The following is a 21,754-nucleotide window of genomic DNA, read 5'->3' as shown; positions in this document are numbered from 1 at the left end:
TAGATGCCTCTTACTGTACAAAACAAATGAAGGTCACATAAACCTATGTTTGCCCATTTCTTGCCAAGATTTCCTTATCTGGTCACATTGATGTCCAGCCATAACATAAGAAAAGTAGGAAAGACCATGACAAGATGATCACACTGAAAGAAAAAAAAAAAACCCACAACATCCAAACCACAGGCTTGTACCAACCTCTTGCTGCCCTTCCTATTAATGGGTACTGTGGGGGTGTATTTGCTTTGAATCAAGCAGTCATCTGTCAGCTTTTTCAAAGTGCAGGAAATTCATTCACCAGCAGATGCAAAGCCATGCTGCATCTGTGTGGAAAAGTCCTTCATTTAAAACATCTGCTTACTGTTGACTTGCTTTCTGTGCCTTCCTTTAGGCAGCTTTCTCTGGTCAGCGTTTTGCCTCCAACAGCAGCACCTCTATTTAGCTGTCAGGTATTGTTACTGGCTAACAGGAAACATTTAATTTGCAAATTAAATTATGTGCAGAGCTCTCATTATTCAGGGAACAATAATGTGCTAATTGACAGGAATAAGAAACCACAGGATGTCTTTGTAAATCTAGTGCTGTGCTAATCCTTCCACTGTAATTGTTGGAGCACTTTTGGTGTAAGAGATTACTAAAATCCAGACCAGTCAACCTGACAAAACTGAAACATTTTACAAAGACCTTATCTTCAGACAGCGAGGAGTTGTTCTCTACTGTGAAAACTATTCCCTTCTAAGAGTCTGAAATTTGGTGCCCAACATAGCACCACAAAAGCTTGAGGAAAACTTTATAAATTTAACTTTGCTTGTATATTCAAGTTGTTGAAGAGCAACTGAGATCTTTTATTTTTGTGTGTAGTCTGCAAATTATCTGCCAAACTAAAGAAAAAGCTGTGAATCATGAGAAAGTGGGCTGAGTACGTGAGTATGGCACTCCCATGGGAGTTTTACCCCGAAGTAACCTTTCCTCCAAGAGCTCTGCTGCAAATGATTTTCCCATTTTTTACTCTTTCCAGCCCACAGATCCCTCCTCCTGTTTCACACACCTTCTCTTCAGATTTTATGTCAGTCTGAGAATGTGGGTTATCCTAGGACACAGTTTTAAAGCTGCTTAGTCCATAGCTTGATGTTGTGGATGGGTTATTCACTTAGACATTCCAGCAATAAAAACTCATTTAAATTCTTATTAACAATTCTAGTCAGGTCTTCAGTAGGTAGAGTCACTGCTCAGTTTAAGTCAGTAGAAAGACAAAATCTCTGGTTTTCCTTATTTTACAAGGACTCTTCAATTCACTCTTTTAGAAATTATTTCTAATGTGGGAATGTGTCACTCTCATTATTTCAAGTACATGAAGAAGAAGTTAAAGGACAGGCACAGTCATGCCTGCTGAAGCTATTGGGAGTAACTGGAAAAACACTTAACTCAGAGCCTCAGATATTTTATTCCACAGCTCCCGTGGGTGAGCGCCAGGGCCTTTTGCATCCACCCCCATGAAATGCTCCAGTCCTGATGCCAACAGGGATTTTATTTTTTTTCAATTGACATTACTGGGAGTTAAGTCTCCACTCATAGTTTCTCCTGGACGCCTGTTTTGCTGACAGAGGAGAACACAGTCGAGCACTGATGAAAATTGCCCTCCTATTTTGTTTCCCATATGCTGCTGCATATGCATATTCTGATGTTCTTCACTCCTACAGAGACTTTCATCCAGGAGCCACGTAAGTGAACCATACCGTGCTTTGGAACTGAGATATTCTCTTTCATTCCAGGTCTTACGGGAAATTGCGCTGCACTTCTTACTGCTACATTGACTCCACACAGTGTCGATACTTCACATGAGGGGAGCAGAGGTGGGGAGCATCCCACGCCTAGGGGGTGCTAGGTGCTACACTATCACCTATCCAAGAAGGACTGGGACAAAAAAAAAATAACCCAGCCCACCTCTGGGAAAACAAACAAAGACACATCATGCTGCTGATGGCCATTCTGAGATTTTTTTTTAATATATATAAATTTGTCAGATAGGGGAAAATAGGACCACTGCATCCTGTCTTAATAGAGAAATAAATGTCAAGCTGTGTATACCAGTGAGACTTCCATGCGGCTGCGGATGGCAACTCGCTCTCCATCGCAAAAGCAACATTAAACTACTGGAAGCTGAGTTTCATTAACCAGGAATGTTATGTAACAGTTACCTCGACTTAGCACTGTTAAACCCAAATGTAATCTCTTCAGGGAGAGATTTACCCTGAAGATTTACCCTTTAACCCTTCTCTGCATAAACACAAAGCATATCTTGGATGCGGTGTTTAGAGGGACTTTCTCTTTTGTTACAATGTGAACTTAGCAAGTGTTGTATCCACTAGAGATGACTCCAGCAACTCTAAGGTTACCGATGCTCCTTCATTGGTCAAAGGAGTTCAAAGTTCTTTCAGAATCAGCGAATCAGTCAAATAAGCTGGTTAACATCACCTTCAGGCGAAGGCGTTGTCTGTGTGTGTCTGTGCACTACAAGCAGTGACTACAAGCAGGAGGCCAGCAAAACACACCACAAAAGGAAAAACTGGACAAATAAACTGTGAAATAGCCAAGAAGTTCTCTCCCAGGAGAAAATCAGACAAGGAGGAAAGATAAAGAAGGAACATATTTCTGTATTTTTCTCCTCTGTGCTGAGCTGGCTGGGCTCTGCCTGACCCCAGGGGCTGGGACAGCATCAGTTCCCTGCCCGAAACCACGGCCATGTACACATTGTCTTCTCTCTGGTGTCCACACTGGAAGGTCTTTGCATTTGCAACCCCTTGTCCACTCAACCATCATCATTTAATTCCCAGTTATCCCCTGTGCTCCCTCCCCCTCTGCCCCTGGCTGTTTCTGCCACCGTGTGCCCCAGTGTGTGTGCTCAATTTGTATCACCGTAAATCAGGCTGCGGAGTAGCGCGTTCATGGATGCTCGGTCATGCTGTGCAATGTACATGTGGGATTTTGTTTTTTGGTAAGGTCTCTCAACTATATCAGCTCTGGTTGGAGTCAGGGTAATTATATACTTATTTATTAGCAAGTAGTAAAGAGCAAATTTCACATGGAAAACATATGAAATGTTACATGAAAAAGAGTCTACGACAGAAAAAGAAACCAAGAATGTGCAGAATTCAGGACTAAAAGCCTTAAAACTAGGCATTATTTTCATACAAGCCACTCTTTCCTGCTTTGTGGTAAATGTTGTACAGGGCTGTGTGAAATGTGTGAGTTATCTGTGCCAGCGACAGCACTGCAACAGCTGCACTGAGACTGGCACTTCTGTAGAGGTTAAATAAAGGTGGATGTTGTGTTACAATGATAATGCATTAAAGCAATCAAGAAACACATGCAACTTTTACCGCCTGCCTAGAAGACTTTAACTATGCATGTATAAAGTGATGTTGGAAATCACCAATTAGCAACATAAAAAGAAAGAAAATTTGTGTACTCTTCATGATTATCACTTACCTGGGCTATTTATGTTGCTATGAAGCCAAGTCACCAGCATTTGTAGCCCAGTTCAATGGTTCAATTTTTTTTTTTTTTCTTTCTTAACTGAGGTCTTAATAAAAGGTCCAGGAAGTACTGGGACAAGAAAATTGCCACAATCTCTGGAAATCTGGGCACTAGTACAGCTGCCTTTCAAGTTTCCTATGCTAGTGCAAGCAGCGAGTTCCAGCAGCATCACACCATGAGGAGCAGGTTCTGGTTGTTGGGAGGCTCTCAAGGACAAACACACTGCCAGCAGCATTTCCTGCTGGCCATCCCTCTGGGTGAACCTCTGGCAGAATCTGCTGGTGTTACCATCCTGGGGTGGAGACACTCCATCTGAACTACTCACCTTCTCCAAGGAGTTCATCTCAACCCCTCAAAAGACTGGAGTCTCTGACAAGTTGGTAATTCCAGTGGCCTTTCACCTTCAGTTTTTAGTTTGGATCATTTTTCATTAAAAGCTCCTACCTCCAAAGGACATTGAAATAACAAAGCTACGTGCATGGGTCATAGAAAACGTAAAGAGGAGATGTGGTCACCCAGGTAAAACTACTGTGCTGCTCATGTTCAGAAAGGGGCCTATCAGCCTGGTCAGTCTGGGAACACTTGCTCAGCATGGATTTTAAATGGACAAAGCAATGTAAAATATAAGAAAACAACAAAGAAGTTTCATACTACCATTACTGTCTAGTTCTCCTCAGAAGATAAAGCATGAGGAAGACACCTGGGGAGGTGTAAAGTATACATGACTTAAAATGCTGCAAAAGAAATCCTTTGCTCTCATTACTGACCCACCTGATTTATCATCAATTGGGTATTCTTCAGCTGAGCGATGCCTGGTCTGCTGCAAATTGTCTTCCCTCCTTCTCAGAGTTTGGGAACTTAAAACATTGTGCCAAGACTGGTTCAAATGTTAATTGGAATATTTGAGTTCATTGGACTTTTGTGGCAGCATACACTCATGGGAGAGTTTTACTAATGATTAGTATGCAACTCTAGGCAAGTACAAAGCGTTATGCCATGCACTGTATTAATGTATACAAAAAAAATCTGGCTTGCACTTAATATATGGTTAAATATATGTAATTGCCTACTGCATATATTAGCAGCTCATGCCAATAAACCATGCTACCTTAGTTCCCCTACGTCCTTACTTTCACTTATTTAATTTTGGGTTTAACAGCATAGTTTTTAAATATAATTACCTAGTTTAAGATGCTGGGGAGGGAAAAAACACCTCTTTTCCCATGCCTGCTGCCTCTCCCTGCCTGCAGTGGGATCCAGTTCTGTGTGGGCACAGTGACGTGCACACAGCCTGGGAGTGTGACTGTGCATCCCTGCTCCTGGGCTTGCCACTGCCTCATCCCAAACTGACCCCTGCAACACACCACGGGCAGAACAGCTCCACTTCCACTGATTTCTGATTGGAATCTGTAACGTACTTGGTTTTAATAAGGCTTTGGGCCGTGGTTTGGGTGATTATCTCCTCCTGCTACCTGATAATGTACTTGCTGGCTGCTTTGTAACTCTGTATCAGAGGCTGAGCTGATGGCTGTGAAACAGAAAGCAGCAGCCTCAGATGCTGATGGACAATGGGAACGGTGATGTTGGCACCTGGGATTTGGACACTCCTGGAAAATGGAACTTTTGGGGAGAGGGTCCAGCCTGCTTCCAGAAGAGGGTCCTGCCTTGCAGACTGGGAGTCTGCAACTGGGAGTTGTCCCAAGGCTTTTGTGTATAACAGGGAGTTCCAGAGAAGGGCAGTCCTTCCCGTCCCCAGGAGAAAAGGAAGTGTATTAACAGACAGAGAATAAGTGAGTCTATTTTCTGCCTGACCTTTTTAAAAACTCAGCTTCTTGACACTCACCTCTCTGGCACCCAAATGCCTAGGTCATTTCTCCCTTCCCTTCAAATTGTTCAAAATCATAGCTGTCAGGTCTGTCCTTGCCCATAAATCTGGCCATGCACCTCATCTCCTTCTTTCTTCTTATTTCCTCTGAAGACACCGAAGTTCATATCCTTTGTAGCCTCCTGAAAACTCTGCAATGCCCTTGCTGCTCTGCTGGGTTTCATCAGCTTCTCTTTCAGTCTCTCACACCATCCCTTTTCTAACATCTTCTGCTTGTGACAGCCCTGCCATATGTCACAGCAAAGCCCCTTGGTCATGCTCCTTACCTTCTAAAAATTGGAGGATGCACTTCCCACTTCAGCCCCACCCGTTTGTACAAGGAGAGAGGGGATTGATGGTTATCCTTAAACCGTGGGTCTCCCAGAACAGTCCTTGAGCACCAGCTGTTTATGAGGAATAACAGTCGTAAGTCCCCAATTAGCTGCACTGGGGACAGTTCAATACACTTGGCTGCCACATACAATCAGGAGATGTATTTTTTAAAATGACCAAAATAAACCCAAGAGAAGGAAATCAGTGCTGTACTGTGGTTCTTTGCTGGTATTTAAGTCTATCATGCACAAAGCTGCAAGGAGATATTTACAGAGCTGTTGGAAAAATGACATTTTAATTGACAAAAGGTGAGGCAATGAGAGCACCTTCTAAAAGACTTTCAAGCTCTTTCTCTGGTAGCTTTTGCCTAAGGAGATGGAAATGGCAAAGCAAGGGTCCCTTCCCAGGAAACCATTCCCTTGCAAGGAAAGCACAGATAATGGGCTATTGAACTCTGCTACAGGCAGCATGAGGCACTGGCAAAAGGACAGACAACAGGTGAATGCAAAATTTAGATCAGGAATTTGGATCAGAGTAACTGATGTTTATTAATCTGCTAAGAGACCATACAACTTGTAGACCATTAGAGCACCATCAGGTCCTAACCAAAGAGAGAAAAGGAACAAAGCCTAAGCAAAGGAGCCATTTGTGTCTTTAATGAACATAGTCAGTGAAAACTCCCCTCAATATTAATACCTCCAATTACATGCCCAGCAATGTGCTTTATGCAGAAAGCTGGTGTCACTCCAGAGATAAAACAGCCAGAGCAAAGGCTGGGCACATGCTTTCATTGCATCAGTAATTACTGGGGCATTTAGGAGGATGGCTCTGAACCAGCCCAGCCAGGGGAGGCTGCATTTGAAAAGATGGCCAGGCCAAATTATATTAGAGGAGTGTACTCCTGATGGAAATTACATTAGTGGCTACTTCCCTCTCTCCATCCCTGACAAAATCTTGGCACTTAAAAGGGACTGAGTTATAGCCCTGGCCTTTTACAGCTTTTGAGTCACTCTGACAGTCTCCCCGAGCATCTGAGGGAGGGTCCAGTTTGGATGTATCATCTTCTCCAGTGACAGAGATGGTTTAAACAGACATATTTTGCTGCAGCCTTCCCACACACTACTGAGCAAGTGGCCCTCCTGCATGGAGTGCTGCCCAGGATTTTCTTTGGGAAGGAGTGGGAAGGAGAATGATGCAGCTGAACCCCTCAAAGCCACTGACAGCAAAGCCAAGGGATGCAGCAGGACATTTCATGGAGCAGGAGCCACTCTGGCCAGTGTGGCTGAGCTGGGAAGGGGCCTCATGCTGCCACATGTGCACCAGAGCATCTCATGTTCTTCAGGAATAGTTGCCTGCAGTGCTGTCCCCAGGGCTAATGCTGCTGGTGCTACGTCCTGCAGGACACTGGGAAGGACAAAGCACTCCCTGAGCTGTTCTGCAGGTGCAGCTGGGAGCCTGCCTGGCTGGTCTGTGATAACACAAACACAGACGTTCGACAGAGCAGGAATCTGAGTTAATGGCACAATAAATCAGCCAGGAGGAAGAGGAGGTAACATGAACCTACTCACACAGCAGCATGTTTAGTATATTTAGCAACTTGGCAACTGATCACCCTCTCTCAACCAGTCTAAAGTGTCACCATTCAATGAGGGAATAAACTGACATCAGCATTAAATTCGAGACCATAGCAAGGTGTCTTTGACCCTTGTGCCAGGTGTGGAGGAAGATTTCAGAATTCATCTTGAAGTGCAGTCAGAGCCCTGTCAGGGTCTGTAGCATCCTCTGTAGGGTAAACAGGGGAGTGGGTGTTGATGATTATTCACTGTCACCCTCCAGGGAGGAAGAGACACGCAGTGGAATTTCCCAGTGAGCCACCTTGGAGTGCTGACTTACACCGTGGAAATGCAGGCATGTAACACTTACTTTCCTTTGCCCTCCCAACCAGAGCACCCCCAATTTGGTGGAGCAAGGAGAGAACCACTCAAGAACCCCATCTGTTCCCTGAACCCTTTGTGGGATCCCAGAAAATCTTTAGTGACTAATTTTGTTTGGAAGAGAAGAGCTACCAGTGCTCCCTGCATTGCTCATTTCAGTTAGCCCCATGAAACTCATCGTGTGTGAGTTGGGAGAGGCTGTGCTGAGCCAGTCAGACATTTGGGACAGGTTATGTTTGGTGCTTCCCATGCCTTCCTCTCAGAGGTTATATGATGGACAAATGGGGATATCGAGGAGCCTGGCAACCCTGATGCTTCACAGCAACGTAAATTTCTTTTACACATTTCCGCTGGCTTTGACATTTTACCTGCCTGGCACTATTACTGCTCTGAGGACAGGATGTGCCAAGAAAGAGAACATCGAGGACTGCTCAGGTTTTGAGTTGTTAGCAGATTTAAAGGGGAGGATGACTGATGAGAGGTGAGAAACAGAATAGTTCAGGCAACTGAACTGTACAGAACTGACTGGTTGAAGTGTGTATATTATGGGCCGGGATCTACAGGGGGACTGGTTGTCAAATACAATGAAATGCTGGGTGTAAACTGTGATGCCCCAGTAGGTTCAGATAAACCATCATAAACCACGTGGTGGCTGTAGTGACTGTTTTGTGTCATTTGAGCAGAGGTTGGCTGTCAAACCCAACACAGCCCCAAAGCAGAAGCATGGGACCAGTGGGAAAAGCTGGCAGCCTTGCTGGCATCAGTGGGCACAGGGAAGGGCAGAGAGGCTCGCTCTGTGCCAGAACTTTTTGAGCAAGACATTATCTGGTGTGAAAGGCTGCAGGATTACAGCTTCTAAATAAAGCTCTGAGAGCTGTACCTGTTGCTGCCAGGGGTCAGCAAGCTCTGTCTTATGCTGCCTGAGACTGAGCTGTTACGCTAACTTCAAGATGGCAAATGTTTGTCCTCTGCTCCACACCATCACATTATTTGATGAGCAATTATGTCCTGTAGGTTTGTCAGGGAGTAACCACGTGGCAGGGATGATTAAACTGCCTATGGAATAAACGGAATAAATAGCTTGATATCAGAGAGTTTGTACTGGGTACTGGCAAAGAAGAAGAGAGCCCTAAGGACATGCAAATAATGTGTTTATTCCTCCTGCATTCAGCAATCGAGTATCTGTCAGGCCATTTGCACGGGGACTCCCCTGCTCTCTCTACCAGCATTTTGCAGTCCTGAGGATGGCAGGGCTCCAGCTGCAGGGTACAGAGAGCTAAAGCTTCCTGCCAAAGCCCCCAAAAGGCCGTAGGGGGTTTTCTGCAGCACGGTGGGGGTGATGCCCGGTGGGTCTGGTTCCTCTCTGCTTGCAACACTCACATCCACATTTCCCGGCAGTGTGGTCTGCTTGGAGAGCACATCTTTATGTGAAGGCTGATGGCTTCTTAACTTCTGCTGTAACCACAGCAGATGAATTGCATCAGGGTTTGGGATTGGAAGGAGTTCCCTCCAAAAACCTCAACACTTGTGGCTCAACTGGGGCTGAGGGACACAGCCTATCAGCTGTGATTTACCAATGTGGTTAATGTCCTATATTTATTTAGGGATATTGACAGAGCTTTCCAGGCCCTGCCTTGGTTCCACCAAACTTTGAAGCCCGTAAGAAACCTCTTTAAGGCAAGACTCCCTCCCTCCCTCCCTCCCTCCCCATTTTTTTTGTCTCTTTCTCTTTTAATAAAAAGGTGATAACAAATAGTTCTTTTAGAAAAGTTCTATTGGTGTAGGAATACCCTGGTTTTATGTGCTCTTAGACATCTCCATCAGTAGAAAAGAAACGAGAGCTCCATTTGAGATAGTTGGTAGACAAAAAAATGTGATCGTGGACAGATAAATCCTCTCCCTGGATGGATAACAGCTACATACTCACAGGCTGGGAACATTGCTGGATGATATAGGGTTAAGTAAATGTAAATTAATATTTAATTACTTTATCCAAAGCGGAACAGCTTGGACAGGAGGGAGTCCTATTTCAGAAGGAGCGTAGTCTGGATATATGAACTCTCCACACAAGACTTACATAAGTAAACAAAGTGCTATATGAAGAAACTTCTGGGCTGGCTGACAAGAAGCATGTCCAAGTGCTTTGAAATAGCCCAGGGTTTTCCCCAGATTCTGCCCAGGGGCTGGATTGAGCCCCAGGGAGAGCAGCCTGCTGAAGGTGACTGATGAAATGTGAGGGAGGGATAAGTAACAGTGACTATTTATACTCTGAGAGTGCACTGTAGATGGAAGGTGACAGAATATGGACCCTTAAAAGACTCATAGGGAAGGAAAGGGAATTTAGTAAGCTGGACTGAAGAAAATAAATAATGAAATGTCCTGGCATGGTCCACTGAGTGACTGGGACGTTCAGTACATGCCGACAAGGAGAGGAGCACGTGCAGGAAGGTTCCTGTGCCCGGCTGGCACATCTGCTGAGGCAGAACTGTCAGCGCCTCACACCACGGCCAGGGGCACAGAACGAAGCTGTGAGGGAGAGCAGGCTCCTTGCTCCTGGTGAGGGGTTTTTGGCAAGAAAGCCTCTCCCAGCTGCCCCAGGGCTTGGAGGGGCGCAGGTTTCACAGACATCCACAGCATCCTGCTGCACCCAGCCATGTCTGCTCACGGGGCAGAGCTGCTCGGTTGGTTCTGGAAAGCTGCTGCTCCCTTGCGTGCTACACGGAGCACTGGGCTCGAGTGCCTGAGGCCACAGATCCGATGTCACATCTGGGAGAGAGCGAGGTGGGCAAGGGGGGGCAGCGCAGCAGAGGCAGCACTGCCCAGCTCCTCCGGCCTGCAGGAAGAGGTTGGGTACCAGCTGCTGAGCAAGTGGAAAGCTGTGACCTATAGGAAACTATGTGAGGCACGTCTGATCTCTGAAGACTACAGATGAGCGGGCAATACCAGCACTGGAAACAGATGCTAAACTGATTGGAAGGTATTTTGGCAGAAAGCCATAGCTGGAGCAGGAGCCCTGGTACAAACAAATTGATGCAAAATGCATTTTGGAGTCTCACATCTGTTGGATTTTAGGAAAACAGGGAGCTGTTCTCTCTTTGGCGTTGCTGTAGGGCTTTGCTCAGGCCACACACCAGTGCATCTTGCTGAAAGCAGGGCGGTACAGGCAGAGAAAGCAGCCAAACGCTGCTGGCCGGCACCAGCACCCACTGGGGAAGCAGCATCTTAGTGAAGCTCCTTGCTGACAACTCTGGAAGGCTCCGTCACCAACTTCAGCTCCTCCTGCTGCAGGCAGAACTCCTGCACTCAGGGTGACACCTCCCTAGTTAGGGGTAAACAATGAAAGACCCTGGAGAAATTTTTTGAGACCTTGCAAGCCAGGACACCAGCAAAGAAATATAGGCTGGTAAAAAGTGAAGGCTAGGGGAATGCCAGAAAACAACAAAAGCTGGAAAAGCCTTTTTCCCTAATCCCCAAACTTGGGGGTTGAGCCTCTAGTGCCATCAGTGCAGCTTCTCTAAGAACCATCCCCCTACAGGGGCAGGGCAGGGAAGCTGGAAACTTTCTAAGGCTGAGGTTTTTGTTTTGCAACACACAAGAAATAAATCTAAAACCTGTGTTAGACACAGGAGGAGTGGAATATCTGTTCATTAAGAAATATATTTGGGTCAATGTATTGAAATATTAGGAAAAAACACATGGCGACATCTTGGACAAAAGCATTCAAATGGACAGACTGACACTTAGCTTGGTTGCACCAATGTCTGGAAATGTCTGGTGTACTGCAGCATCTCCTGCAATTCCTCTTCTTAATCCTTGTATTTGTGCTTGATTCTTACTCTACCAGTTCTCAAATGATAAAACTTTTCTCTTCATGGCTAAAATTCAGGGAACAACTTTGCATTGATGTATTAAACTGATATTTAAAGCCTGTACTCCGGGTTTTACTGCAGTGCTGAGTTATGGTCCCATATTGTGCATTTCAATAACTTTTTGTTTCCTAGAGGTCAGCAAAACTGTATGCCAGCCCCATGCTGCCCGCAGAGGAGGCAGGGTTTCCAGGCAGGCTAAAAGGAAACCAGCCCACTGAAGATTGCATTCTACCTCGTTGCATTGGTCATAGCTTTGGTGCTGTAAGCTTGCACTGTCTTTCCCTCTTAAAATCAGAAAACATAGTTTTCATCCATACAGATGAACTCTAAGGAAAAAGAATATTTAAGGATATTTTTGTTATTGCAGAATCTAATGTGGCCTCTTCGACATTCCCATTTTAATAGCACCACCTGTGTGTTCCTACAAACCCTACATGCTCAGCACACCAATTTCTTATTTTGAACCATGGATCTAGATTCCTGCAGGGACAGGAATTTAGCAGCCAGCATCACATGCTCTGACCTTTACTAACACATATGACAAACTGTCAAAGCTGGGGCTCTTTCCGCAGTTCATCTGGGATGCTGTAACAGCAACAGATTCACTTTTCTAATCAGTAGAAGTCGCAGTGAGGTGACACTTGCATGGGAGGTATCTTTTTGTGCATGGGATTTCTACCAGAACATGTCTATGCAGGGCTGCTGGTCTGTGTTTGGCTGCTCAGGAGAACGAGGCAGTTTGCAGAGGGGACTGACGACTCATGCTCAGCCCTCACTGAAGCAAATACAACTCCTGGCCTTTGCAAGGATGATGCTCTAGGGTCAACTGCAATTAGAAGGGTTCAGAATCTCCTGTATCCCATGGCAGACAGCAGCTCTGGCTGAGCAGGGCTGCTGCAAAGGGCTATGTGCACCCCATCCCACTCCTGCAACAAGGCTGGTTAGGCAAGGGCTCTTCTGTAGCTGAGAAAATGCCTCTGCCACAGCCCAGTTCTCTGGCTGGTTGTTACCATTAAACAGACAGACTTGCCCATGCTGGAGTGACACGACTGGGTATCACAGATCTGCTGTCAGGTCCATGCTGTCTTCACATGGAGAAAGAAAAGGGAGAGGAAAGGGACATGTTCCACCCAGGTTAAGGAGCGCCAGTCTTTACCCGCATCTCGAGATGACCACACAGGAGTTGCTGAAGTCTTTGAAATCTCTATGGAAGAGATTCAAGTCCAAGGACAAATAATACATGTAATTTGAAAACACAAATTCTTCTCACCCTGCCCAGCTGGGTTTTGTAACTACAATCTTCCCATATTTACACTGGCCAAGGACCCACAACCATGTGCCAGACACAGCTTTTATTCTCACAGTCTGAACAGGCTTCATGTGTGTTAACATTCTTCATACAAAGATACATACAGGCAGTTTCTGTCAACCAGAAACATACTGGTTTCGACTGTTCACACAGTAACCATAACAAATGGAGTCCTGAAGAGCACTTTAGGCCCTATATTGTAATAAAAGAAACAAAATCCATGCAAGGAGGAAACGAGATTTAAAAACATGCTTATTTAAAATAAGTTTATTATAATGAAATAATATAAAAGTCTGTCAAAGTCTTAAAAACGCTCCAAAAGAAGAGACCGATGCTGTATGATTTGAGAGATGATGCAGACTGGAAACTTCAGAGTATTTCAGACTGAACTGCTTATGACAGCACACTTAGTGCAAAGCTTACACTAAGAGAGGTGATTTGGGGGGCACGAACAAGCCCTTAGAATTCTGTAAATTTAAAGTGTGAGGCAATATACCTTCTCTTTGTCTTTAAATGTATTTCAGTACGTATATGTTTTAGTATGCAAAGTAAGGCTTACATTAAGCTTAGCTTGACATTGATAAAAATGTATGCCCAAAACTGGCTTGAAAAAAAAGAAAATAGGAAAGGAAACCATAAAAGCAAGCTGCCTTGGCTTTCAGTCTAATTATTGTATTCTGGAATGCAATCTACTCATATAGTTTCAAGTAGACATAAATCTCAAACTTTCAACATGGTTTTAAATAAAGGAATCAATAACTTTTGGACACCTTGAATGCTGAAATGCAAAAGAAAGTTGACATACTTAGTGTTAAGAAGAAATAAGGAAATGAAAACAAGGAAGTTTCATATTTAAAAAATCCATGTTTAGCATATCTGAAGTATGTGGGGGGAAATCTTACATCAAGAAAGGGACATTAAAATGACAATCTAAGACTGCATTTTGAAGAACTGCATGCCAGTGGGATGGTGCACGTGTGTGTAAGTGAAGCATACGCCTATGTCATAACTTCAAAGCAAGCGCTTTAATCCTTGTGTCAACTGTGAGCAGGATCAGCTATGGCCTGGGTTTGCTCAGAGCCAGTAAGTGCACTATGACACCCCGCCTGCATGAGGGAGGTTTTATATTGCTTGGAGGCAAGTATAAGTTTGCAGGGTTTGTTCACCGGAGGGCTACAGAAGGCATCAATGAGGCATGAATTCAGTTATTTCCACACTGTTTTTTTGTTTTGTTTTGTTATCTGCGCTATGCAGGCAAGAGGACAGAAATAAGTAAACTAAAACAACAATATAAAACAACAAAACCAAAAACCCTTGTGCTTTCATTCCTGTGAGGCAGAACACCCAAGTCTGAAATGCCCCAATTTACGCTGCCTGCTAAAGAATTCATTTCTGAATATGTGAGTTTGTATTTGCATGCCTTATGAAACATCCTGCTTTGCTCTGATAGCAACAGCTTTTGTAGCAAAGCAGATGACAGTGGATAGAAAGGAAGGACCAGGTGGGGAAAAAGGTCAAGACAGCCAGGTAGGAAGAGGCTAATGATCTTTCCTGGTGTCTGAAAGGCAGTTTAAGCTTCCCTAAAGATTTCCACAAAAGCTGAAGCGACAATGAAAAGAAAGGGTTAGAAGGTACAGCATATGGACATATGTAGCACTTTTTTCTACAGTGGCCCACACCCCTTTGCCAAAGCAGGCTGCAAACAGCTGGGGCAGATTTTGGGCATACTTTTTACATGTCTAACCAACTAAGCAACACTTTTCAAACTAGGAAATACTTTTCAAAAGCAAACAGCTGTAACTTAAATCCTGATGATGCTTTACAAAAAGCTTTCAAGTGAAGGTACATGGCCCTTAACTCTAAATGTATTTGTTAAAGGGAGATCCACAACACCAACAGTGTCAAGATGGGATGTTTCAATGACTCATTGTGTTCACACTAAAGCACTTGAGTATGCAGTTCATATTCTACAATTGTAATGTCATAGACCTTTAATATGGAACTGAGTATGGTGACTTTAAATAGCAGAGAGGACTCCAGAACACAGCTTGTTTAAAAAGAAAAAAAACCCCACAAAATAAATAAAATAAATAAAAGTATCTGATTGCTAAGCAGAGCTCACCTGAACTTGAGAGCTCTGCTCTAATGTCAATGACATTATATAACAAAGATGTGTTCATGATCTCTATTCAAATATGCTGATTGCAATTATTCAGTACTACACAGCACTTCTATCAGATTGCTTTGGGATTTACCATGTCTCAGCAAGGATGCACACTGTACGGACACTGCCTGTCTCATATGCTGTATCAGACTTCTACGCTCAGCTATACTAACTTCACAAAAAGCAGCCTTACTCCCCCCTAGGGTAAGGCTGTGATTACTCTTATTTCACCTTGGGTAAATAAAATCCCTGAGAATATGCAACTGTCAGACACTGAAGGAAACAGCCAAAAGCATTTCCAAAGGAAAGGGATGCAAAACTTCAGACTAGCGCAACTCAAGAAAGCAAAGCAGTTCATGTGAAGCATAGAGAGCCAGGGTGCTGTTATCTGAGAGTCATGTGGATGTCTATCAGTGTGCAGGTCAGTTGTTCATAAATGTCAGCCATTAAAAAAAACACAACAAAGAAAACAACCCTAACTAATTAACAAACCAAACAGACGAAACAGAAAACGTCGATCTTCTCTCCAATTCTAAATTTGAAGGCCAAAAATTAGTTATTGTTAGTCTACAATTATTCTAATGCCATCCTCTCTGCTTGCCAAACTGACACCACAGAAAAGGACAGCGAGTTGTCTATCAGTGCATTTGCTTCCACTTGGTCATCTGACCTACTACATCCTGAGAAGTGTAACTTGGAGTTCAGCTCTGCAACATGCTGCATGGGTTTCTTTCTCAGTGGTGGTTTGACTGCAAAGATAGCATTCAGAAGTCTTAGAAGTGCTCAACGCCCTGCAAGAGCAGTGCATGGAGAAGTGCAAGTTTTGAAGGCAAGGAGACCTTGCTCAATTCATTCTCTGCAAGGCCCCTGTTTAACAACAAGCACAGAGGGGTCTCCTGGAGCCATGGTCTCCTAAAAACGTTCTCAAGCACCAATTCCAGAGTTCAGAAAAAACAACTTTACACAAAAGGTGAGAAAGCCTGCTCTGAGGCAGGATGCCATGCTGATTAAAGAATATGTAATATGGAACACTCTCCCTGCTTGCTGTATGACAGAAGAATGGTAGAACTTAGTAACTGGAGCTAGTGGCCCAATGAAGCTGTTCTTTGCCTACAAAATAAAGCCTCCTGACTTCTTGAAACAAATTTTGCATCTGATGCACACCCAACAAACTAGTGGTTCTCCTGCTAGTTAAAAAACAAACCAAAACAAAACAGAAACCCCAAAAATACCTCCAAATACTCCAAGCTGAATATGCTTTTCTACTACTGGAAAAACTTAAGAGCAAAAAGGAATTAAATTTTTTTTTGTGATTTGATAGTTAATTTCTAGAGAAGAGGGATCTCTTCCTGATCTTCCCATAACCTAGCTGATATTTTGTGGAAATGTGGTCTCCATTATCTTTCCAGACCATTCAGCTAAAAACTGTTACAGTGAAGTTTCCCACAAAATAGCTGAAAACCACGAGGAAACCACACAGGGTGTTGGTTGTTCTCCTGCAGGGCTGGTTTCTTTGGATTCATGCTTAGAAGCAGCAGACAACTGAATTCCAAAAGCTCTCACCTTCATTTTTAGCACTGTAAGTGGTGACATAATTGAACAGAGCTTTGGTCAAAAGTTTTGACTTTGTACTCACACACATACTTAATTTAAGAAAATCCACTAAACTAAAACCTGATTCTTTCTGATCCCTCTTGAGTACCTAGGAACTACAGATGGGCAAAACCCAGGGAAGATGACAGACCAAGAAGTCACACTATTTAAACAATCCCTTGGGAATGTGGAGAGGTCCCAGCTGACTGGAAGTTGGCATTGTCCTGATTTTCAAGAAGGGGAAGAAGAAGGGCCCTGGAAATTACAGGCCTGTCAGTCTCACTTCAGTGCCTGGTAAAATCATAGGAAGGACTATTCTGGGAGGTATTGAAAAACACCCAAAAGACAATGCAGTCGACGGTCACAGCCAGCACAGCTTCATGACAGGGAAGTCCTGATTGTCAAAACTGATTTCCTTCTACGACCAGGCAGCCCACTTAAGTTACTTAGGAAAGCCAGCTGAGGTCATCTTTTTGGACTTCAGCAAAGCTTTCAACCCTGTCTCTCATAGTATTCTTCTGGACAAGATGACTAGCACACAGCTTAATAACCATGTTATGTGATCAGTGAGCAACTGGCTCATGGGCTGGGCACAAATGGTTGTAGTGACTCATCAGGCTGATGTCCTGTCCCTAGTGGAGTTACACATTGCTCCATCCTTGGCCCTGTGCTTTTCAACATCTTCATAAATGACTTGGACACAGGACTGGAAGGCATACTAAGTAAGTTTGCCAACAACACCAAATTGGGAGGAGCTAAACTGAGACTCCCTTGAGGGCAGGGAGGCCCTGCAGAGAGACCCTGACAAATTGGAGATGGGCAATCACCAAATGCATGAAGTTTAGCAAGGGCAAATGCCAGATTCTGCACCTGGGAGAGGACAGTCCTGGTTGTGTGAATAGAGAGGAATGAGATGCTGGACAGCAGCACTGCAGAGAGCTCAGGGGGTCCTGGTTGATGGCAAGCTGAATCTGAGTCAGCAGCACCCTGGCAGCTGAGAGGGCAGCCCTGTCCTGGGGGGCAGACACAGCATCGCCAGCCAGGCAAGGGAGGGGATTGTCCTGCTCTGCTCTGGGGTAGCGTCACCTCACCTCCAGTGCTGGGGGCAGTTTTGGGTGCCACAATATAAAAAACCCATTAACCTGTCAGAGAATCTCTAAAGGAGGGCCACGAGGATGGTGAAGGGTCTGGAGGGGAAGCCTTATGAGGAGATCACTTGGTTAGTTCAGCCTGGAGAAGGGAGACTGAGGGGAGACCTCAGTGTGGTCTTCAACATCCTGACGAAGCTGAGGTGAAACAGAGGAGCAAACACTGATCTCTTCACTCTCATGACTAGTGACAGGACTCAAGGAAATTACATGAAGCTGAGGTTTAGGCTGGATATCAGGTAAAAGCTTTTCACCCACAGGGTGACTGGACACTGGAACAGGCTCCCCAGGGAAATGGTCACTGAGCCCATCGGAGTTCAAGTAGCTTTTGGACAATGCTCTCAGGCACATGGTGGGATTCTTGGGGTGTCCTGTGCAGTGCCAGGAGTTGGGCTTGATGATCCTGACCCCTTGGGTTTCTTCCAACACAGCAAATTCTATGACTCTATTAATATCTAATTAGAATCCTGGTATCTTTATACAGTAAGTTTGGTGTTGGCCTTTTCTTCAAGTATCACATGCTTTTCTTAAAGCTTACAATGCTAGGCTCTTTAGAAAGGATCAAGTATTCACTGTGCAGAGGCTCCTGTCACAGAGCAATGCAGGGCAGCAGGTCTGCAGTACATTCATTTTACTAACAACACTGGTTTTAGCCTAGCAAAAGCCAGCACTACTTCTGTGAGTATGGTAACACTGCTTTCTGTATTTATGAAAACTTACTAATTCTAAGTACCTCACTAGCAGAGTCTTCACCCCTCCTGCACATGAGTTAAACTCAGCTCTTTGTACAAAGCCATCTGAAGCCTCAGGTCAACACAGAGAGACCTGCTTATGCCTTGAATTGGAGTCAGTAATTCACAGAGAGCCTTCTGGTTGGTCATCAACGCAACTAGAAATTTTGTTGCTAACCGTATCACCATCTAAAAGGAGTTCTTCATTATTTTTAATAGCAGCAATGCTAAGGAAGACATTTTTATCTGTATCAGCAAAATGAGAAAAAGGGGAAATCTTTCCTAATTTTTAGTCACTTCTAAATAATTTCAAAATTCGAGATTTGTAGTTGGTCCCATGTTTAATAGCTCCATCACAAATTTTAGCTTCCCCTATACTTCACTCATTTCATGTCCACCTGCATGAAGTTTCTGCCCATAATAACAGTCTAGGAAGGATTTTAATGATATCTGCTTTTCAAACTACTAGCTGTGCTCAACCTAAAAGCAAGTATTACAGTTTTGCATGAATTTGTTTCAAGAAACCCCTAAAATCTAAAAGGTTTATATGGCAGGAGAGCCACAGCACGTACTGGGAGCTGGTCAGGGAACACAACATCCTGTTTGAAAGGCTAGACCTTGGGGACACTCAGACCACCAGCCACATATACCTGTGGCGAAGATTTCTGTAATACTTTGATTAAAATTTTTATTTAATTTAATAAATATTTATGTCATGCAAATATATTATTTGCATTAAAGAGCTTCAACCCAAATTGAGGGACAAACTCACCACATTAAAGCTGGTGTTTAGCTGTCCTTCTCTTCTGCTAGCAGGGTAACATTAACTCTCACTATCCTCCTACACCATGGCAGGGAGTGGGCACAGGGAATGGGAGAGTCAGAGGCAGCAGCACCTGCCTGGGTGCCAATGGGTGACCCAACAGCTCTGCTGCATGAGCAGGTCTCCCCTCAGGTACAGCAGCAAAGGCCAAATTCTGCTCTGTTACTTTTATGAGGTGAAGAGGAGGTGCACAGGCAGAAGAGAAACAGTCAAAAACATTCATCATGGACATAGTAACGATCCAAAGAGAGACAATACCTCTGCATTTAAATGCAACACAAGCGTAATGAAAAGATAAAAATCACATATGCCCTTCCCCCAAAACACTCGACACCCTTCCCCACCTGAAAAGATACAATGAACAGAAACGATGTCCCAAAACCAAAATGGAAGAAATCTTTGTTAACAGACACAGTCCCTGAATTTTTAAGATGTGGTCTTGCTGTAGTTATACCACCTCATCTGACTCCAAACCATGTACTTCATAGAGAGTGTCCAAGATATTTAGCTGCTTTTCCATGGCTGGTAAGTAAATGTTGAGGTCTCTCTGCATTCCTTTGTAAAATGTTTCTTCCTGAGGATCGCACTCATCTACAGACAGAGCTGCCACAAAATCTTCATACGTTGGAGCTGCCCTTAAAGCTAACTGGGAGAGGAAACAAAGCTTTTAGATTTGCAACACAGAATGGGATAAGAAATACAATTAAAGCCATGAAAAACTTCTAAGACTTCTCTCTTTGCATTTAGACTGCATAGCTTCAGTTTAATCACATGTACATGTATATATTGAGAATTTTAACTAGAAGGGATGTTAACTTTTTAAAATAGTTATTTTTTATTATTTTTGTGTAGATCCCCAGTTAGAGATATCTTCAGAGACGCCTGACTTTTAGAAAGTGTCTGTGCATCATATTTTGTATAAATAAATTGAGCACATCAGAAATTAATTAAATAAAAACTCCAAATAAAGTATAGTTTGTTAGGGGAGCTCCCAACCCAGTGTTTTACACCATCACCAAATTCTCAACATGCTCTTTAGAAAGCTCTCTCCAACAATTCTGCTTCTCTCGAAGTCATGATTGCCTGGATGAGGTTTTCCTTTTTCCTTTTGTAACTTCAGTGATAATTTTCCCGTGACAGACACAAGGGGGAGCTGCCAGACTGGACGAAAAATTTCCTCTATCCAACTCCCCACACACACTGCTAACCCTGTCTGAATGCTCTTCATTTTCAAACAGAGATCAACCTTCAAAAAATCAACCTCAAAGCCTCTTTTCTTCATTTATTAGCCCTGCAAGACTGTGCTCAAAAACACGTACTTAAAAAATTGTGCATGCAAGTGCAATCTGCCTGTTTCATCTCTAGAAATAAGGCTCCAACCTGAAAGTCCAGTCCTAAACAGAGTGAAAGCCACAATCCTCACTTTGAAAATAAGCTCTGGCAAAGGAATCTCTGCATTTTAATACTTAGAATTTTAACACAGTTTATGAATTGCACGCAATATGAGATCACATGGACAAGACCCCCAGCTCTATCAGTAGCCAAGATAAATACTTACCGCGAAGACCCCGCGGACAACCCAACCATGGTGCTGCCGTAATGTCTTTCCATAAGCATTGTCTTAAAGGGATGAAAAAAAAAAATCAAGAAGATAGATGCATGGCAGTCTTAAGTTTGCATCACAAAGAGAACACAGAGCTTAGAAATGACTATTCAAGGGTATATTCTTGCCATTCAATGTAAATAACGGCTGTTTCTGAGTACTGAAGTCATGACTGAAAGGAGATGACAGATTTGGGATTTCTGCACTGGGGTCTCAGCTCCCCTGTCAAATCTCCTTCAACTCAACCACAGCAAGTAAGTGTTCTAACAGACAGGAAGGCTAATGCAAAGTCTAAGAAAATACTGTATGGAGTGAAATCCCAACAGTAAACCAAAGCTGCAGCGGTGGTACAGATACAGAAGAGCTTTTCAGGGGAAGAAAGGGAATGAAAAAGTAGAAAAAACCAGCAGCATGACTCTGCTGCAGACACAGAGCAATTCAAGGAGCAGTTCAGTGCTGAAGCCTTCAGACTCAGAAGGTCAAATAAGCGCCTAATCACTTTCCATGGTGTTTAACACCCATATCTGGGAGCAATGTATTTACAGCCTCACTTCTAAGAGCTGCTACATACTCCAGTGTAGTGGTTCTTTTTACTAATCCTATAAGGCAACTGCTTCACTGTGTAAAAGAATATAAAGAGCATTTAAAAAGCTGTTTTGAAGTTGGTTTAAAGGATTATTACAACATTATACTGCATGCATATAGAGAGGGTCTTGCCAAGGAGTAACCAAGTCAAGTCAAAGAGGAGTTTGTATTTTGTTTTGTACCTACTGTGGCCAGTAGCTTGACAAAGACAGTGTCAGAAATTTTGTACTTGGAAAAAATCCTTCTTCTTTGTTACAACCTCTC

At 43.7% G+C, this 21,754-nt stretch overlaps 2 protein-coding genes across 3 annotated transcripts in view; one reads left to right on the top strand and one right to left on the bottom strand.

The window, feature by feature from the left end:
* The window catches only part of COLQ (collagen like tail subunit of asymmetric acetylcholinesterase), a 41,905-nt gene extending 37,258 nt beyond the window's left edge, over positions 1-4,647 (top strand). For both annotated transcript variants that reach the window (XM_038128799.1, XM_038128798.1), the window contains one exon: positions 1,770-4,647. In XM_038128799.1, the coding sequence (XP_037984727.1) occupies positions 1,770-1,839 (70 nt within the window). In that variant the 3' untranslated portion in view covers positions 1,840-4,647. The remainder of the gene's footprint in view (positions 1-1,769) is intronic.
* An 8,224-nt stretch (positions 4,648-12,871) lies between these two features.
* The window catches only part of PLEKHA8 (pleckstrin homology domain containing A8), a 31,322-nt gene continuing 22,439 nt past the window's right edge, over positions 12,872-21,754 (bottom strand). Inside the window, exons 13-14 of the mRNA XM_038128390.1 lie at positions 20,861-20,922; positions 12,872-19,948 (exon numbers count right to left, since the gene is read on the bottom strand). Of these exons, the coding sequence (XP_037984318.1) occupies positions 19,751-19,948; positions 20,861-20,922 (260 nt within the window). The 3' untranslated portion in view covers positions 12,872-19,750. The remainder of the gene's footprint in view (positions 19,949-20,860; positions 20,923-21,754) is intronic.

This window comes from Motacilla alba, chromosome 2 (assembly GCF_015832195.1).
Source record: "Motacilla alba alba isolate MOTALB_02 chromosome 2, Motacilla_alba_V1.0_pri, whole genome shotgun sequence".
Taxonomy (NCBI): domain Eukaryota; kingdom Metazoa; phylum Chordata; class Aves; order Passeriformes; family Motacillidae; genus Motacilla; species Motacilla alba.
Note: the sequence above shows the minus strand (reverse complement) of the source record. Positions and strands in the feature narration are given on the sequence as shown.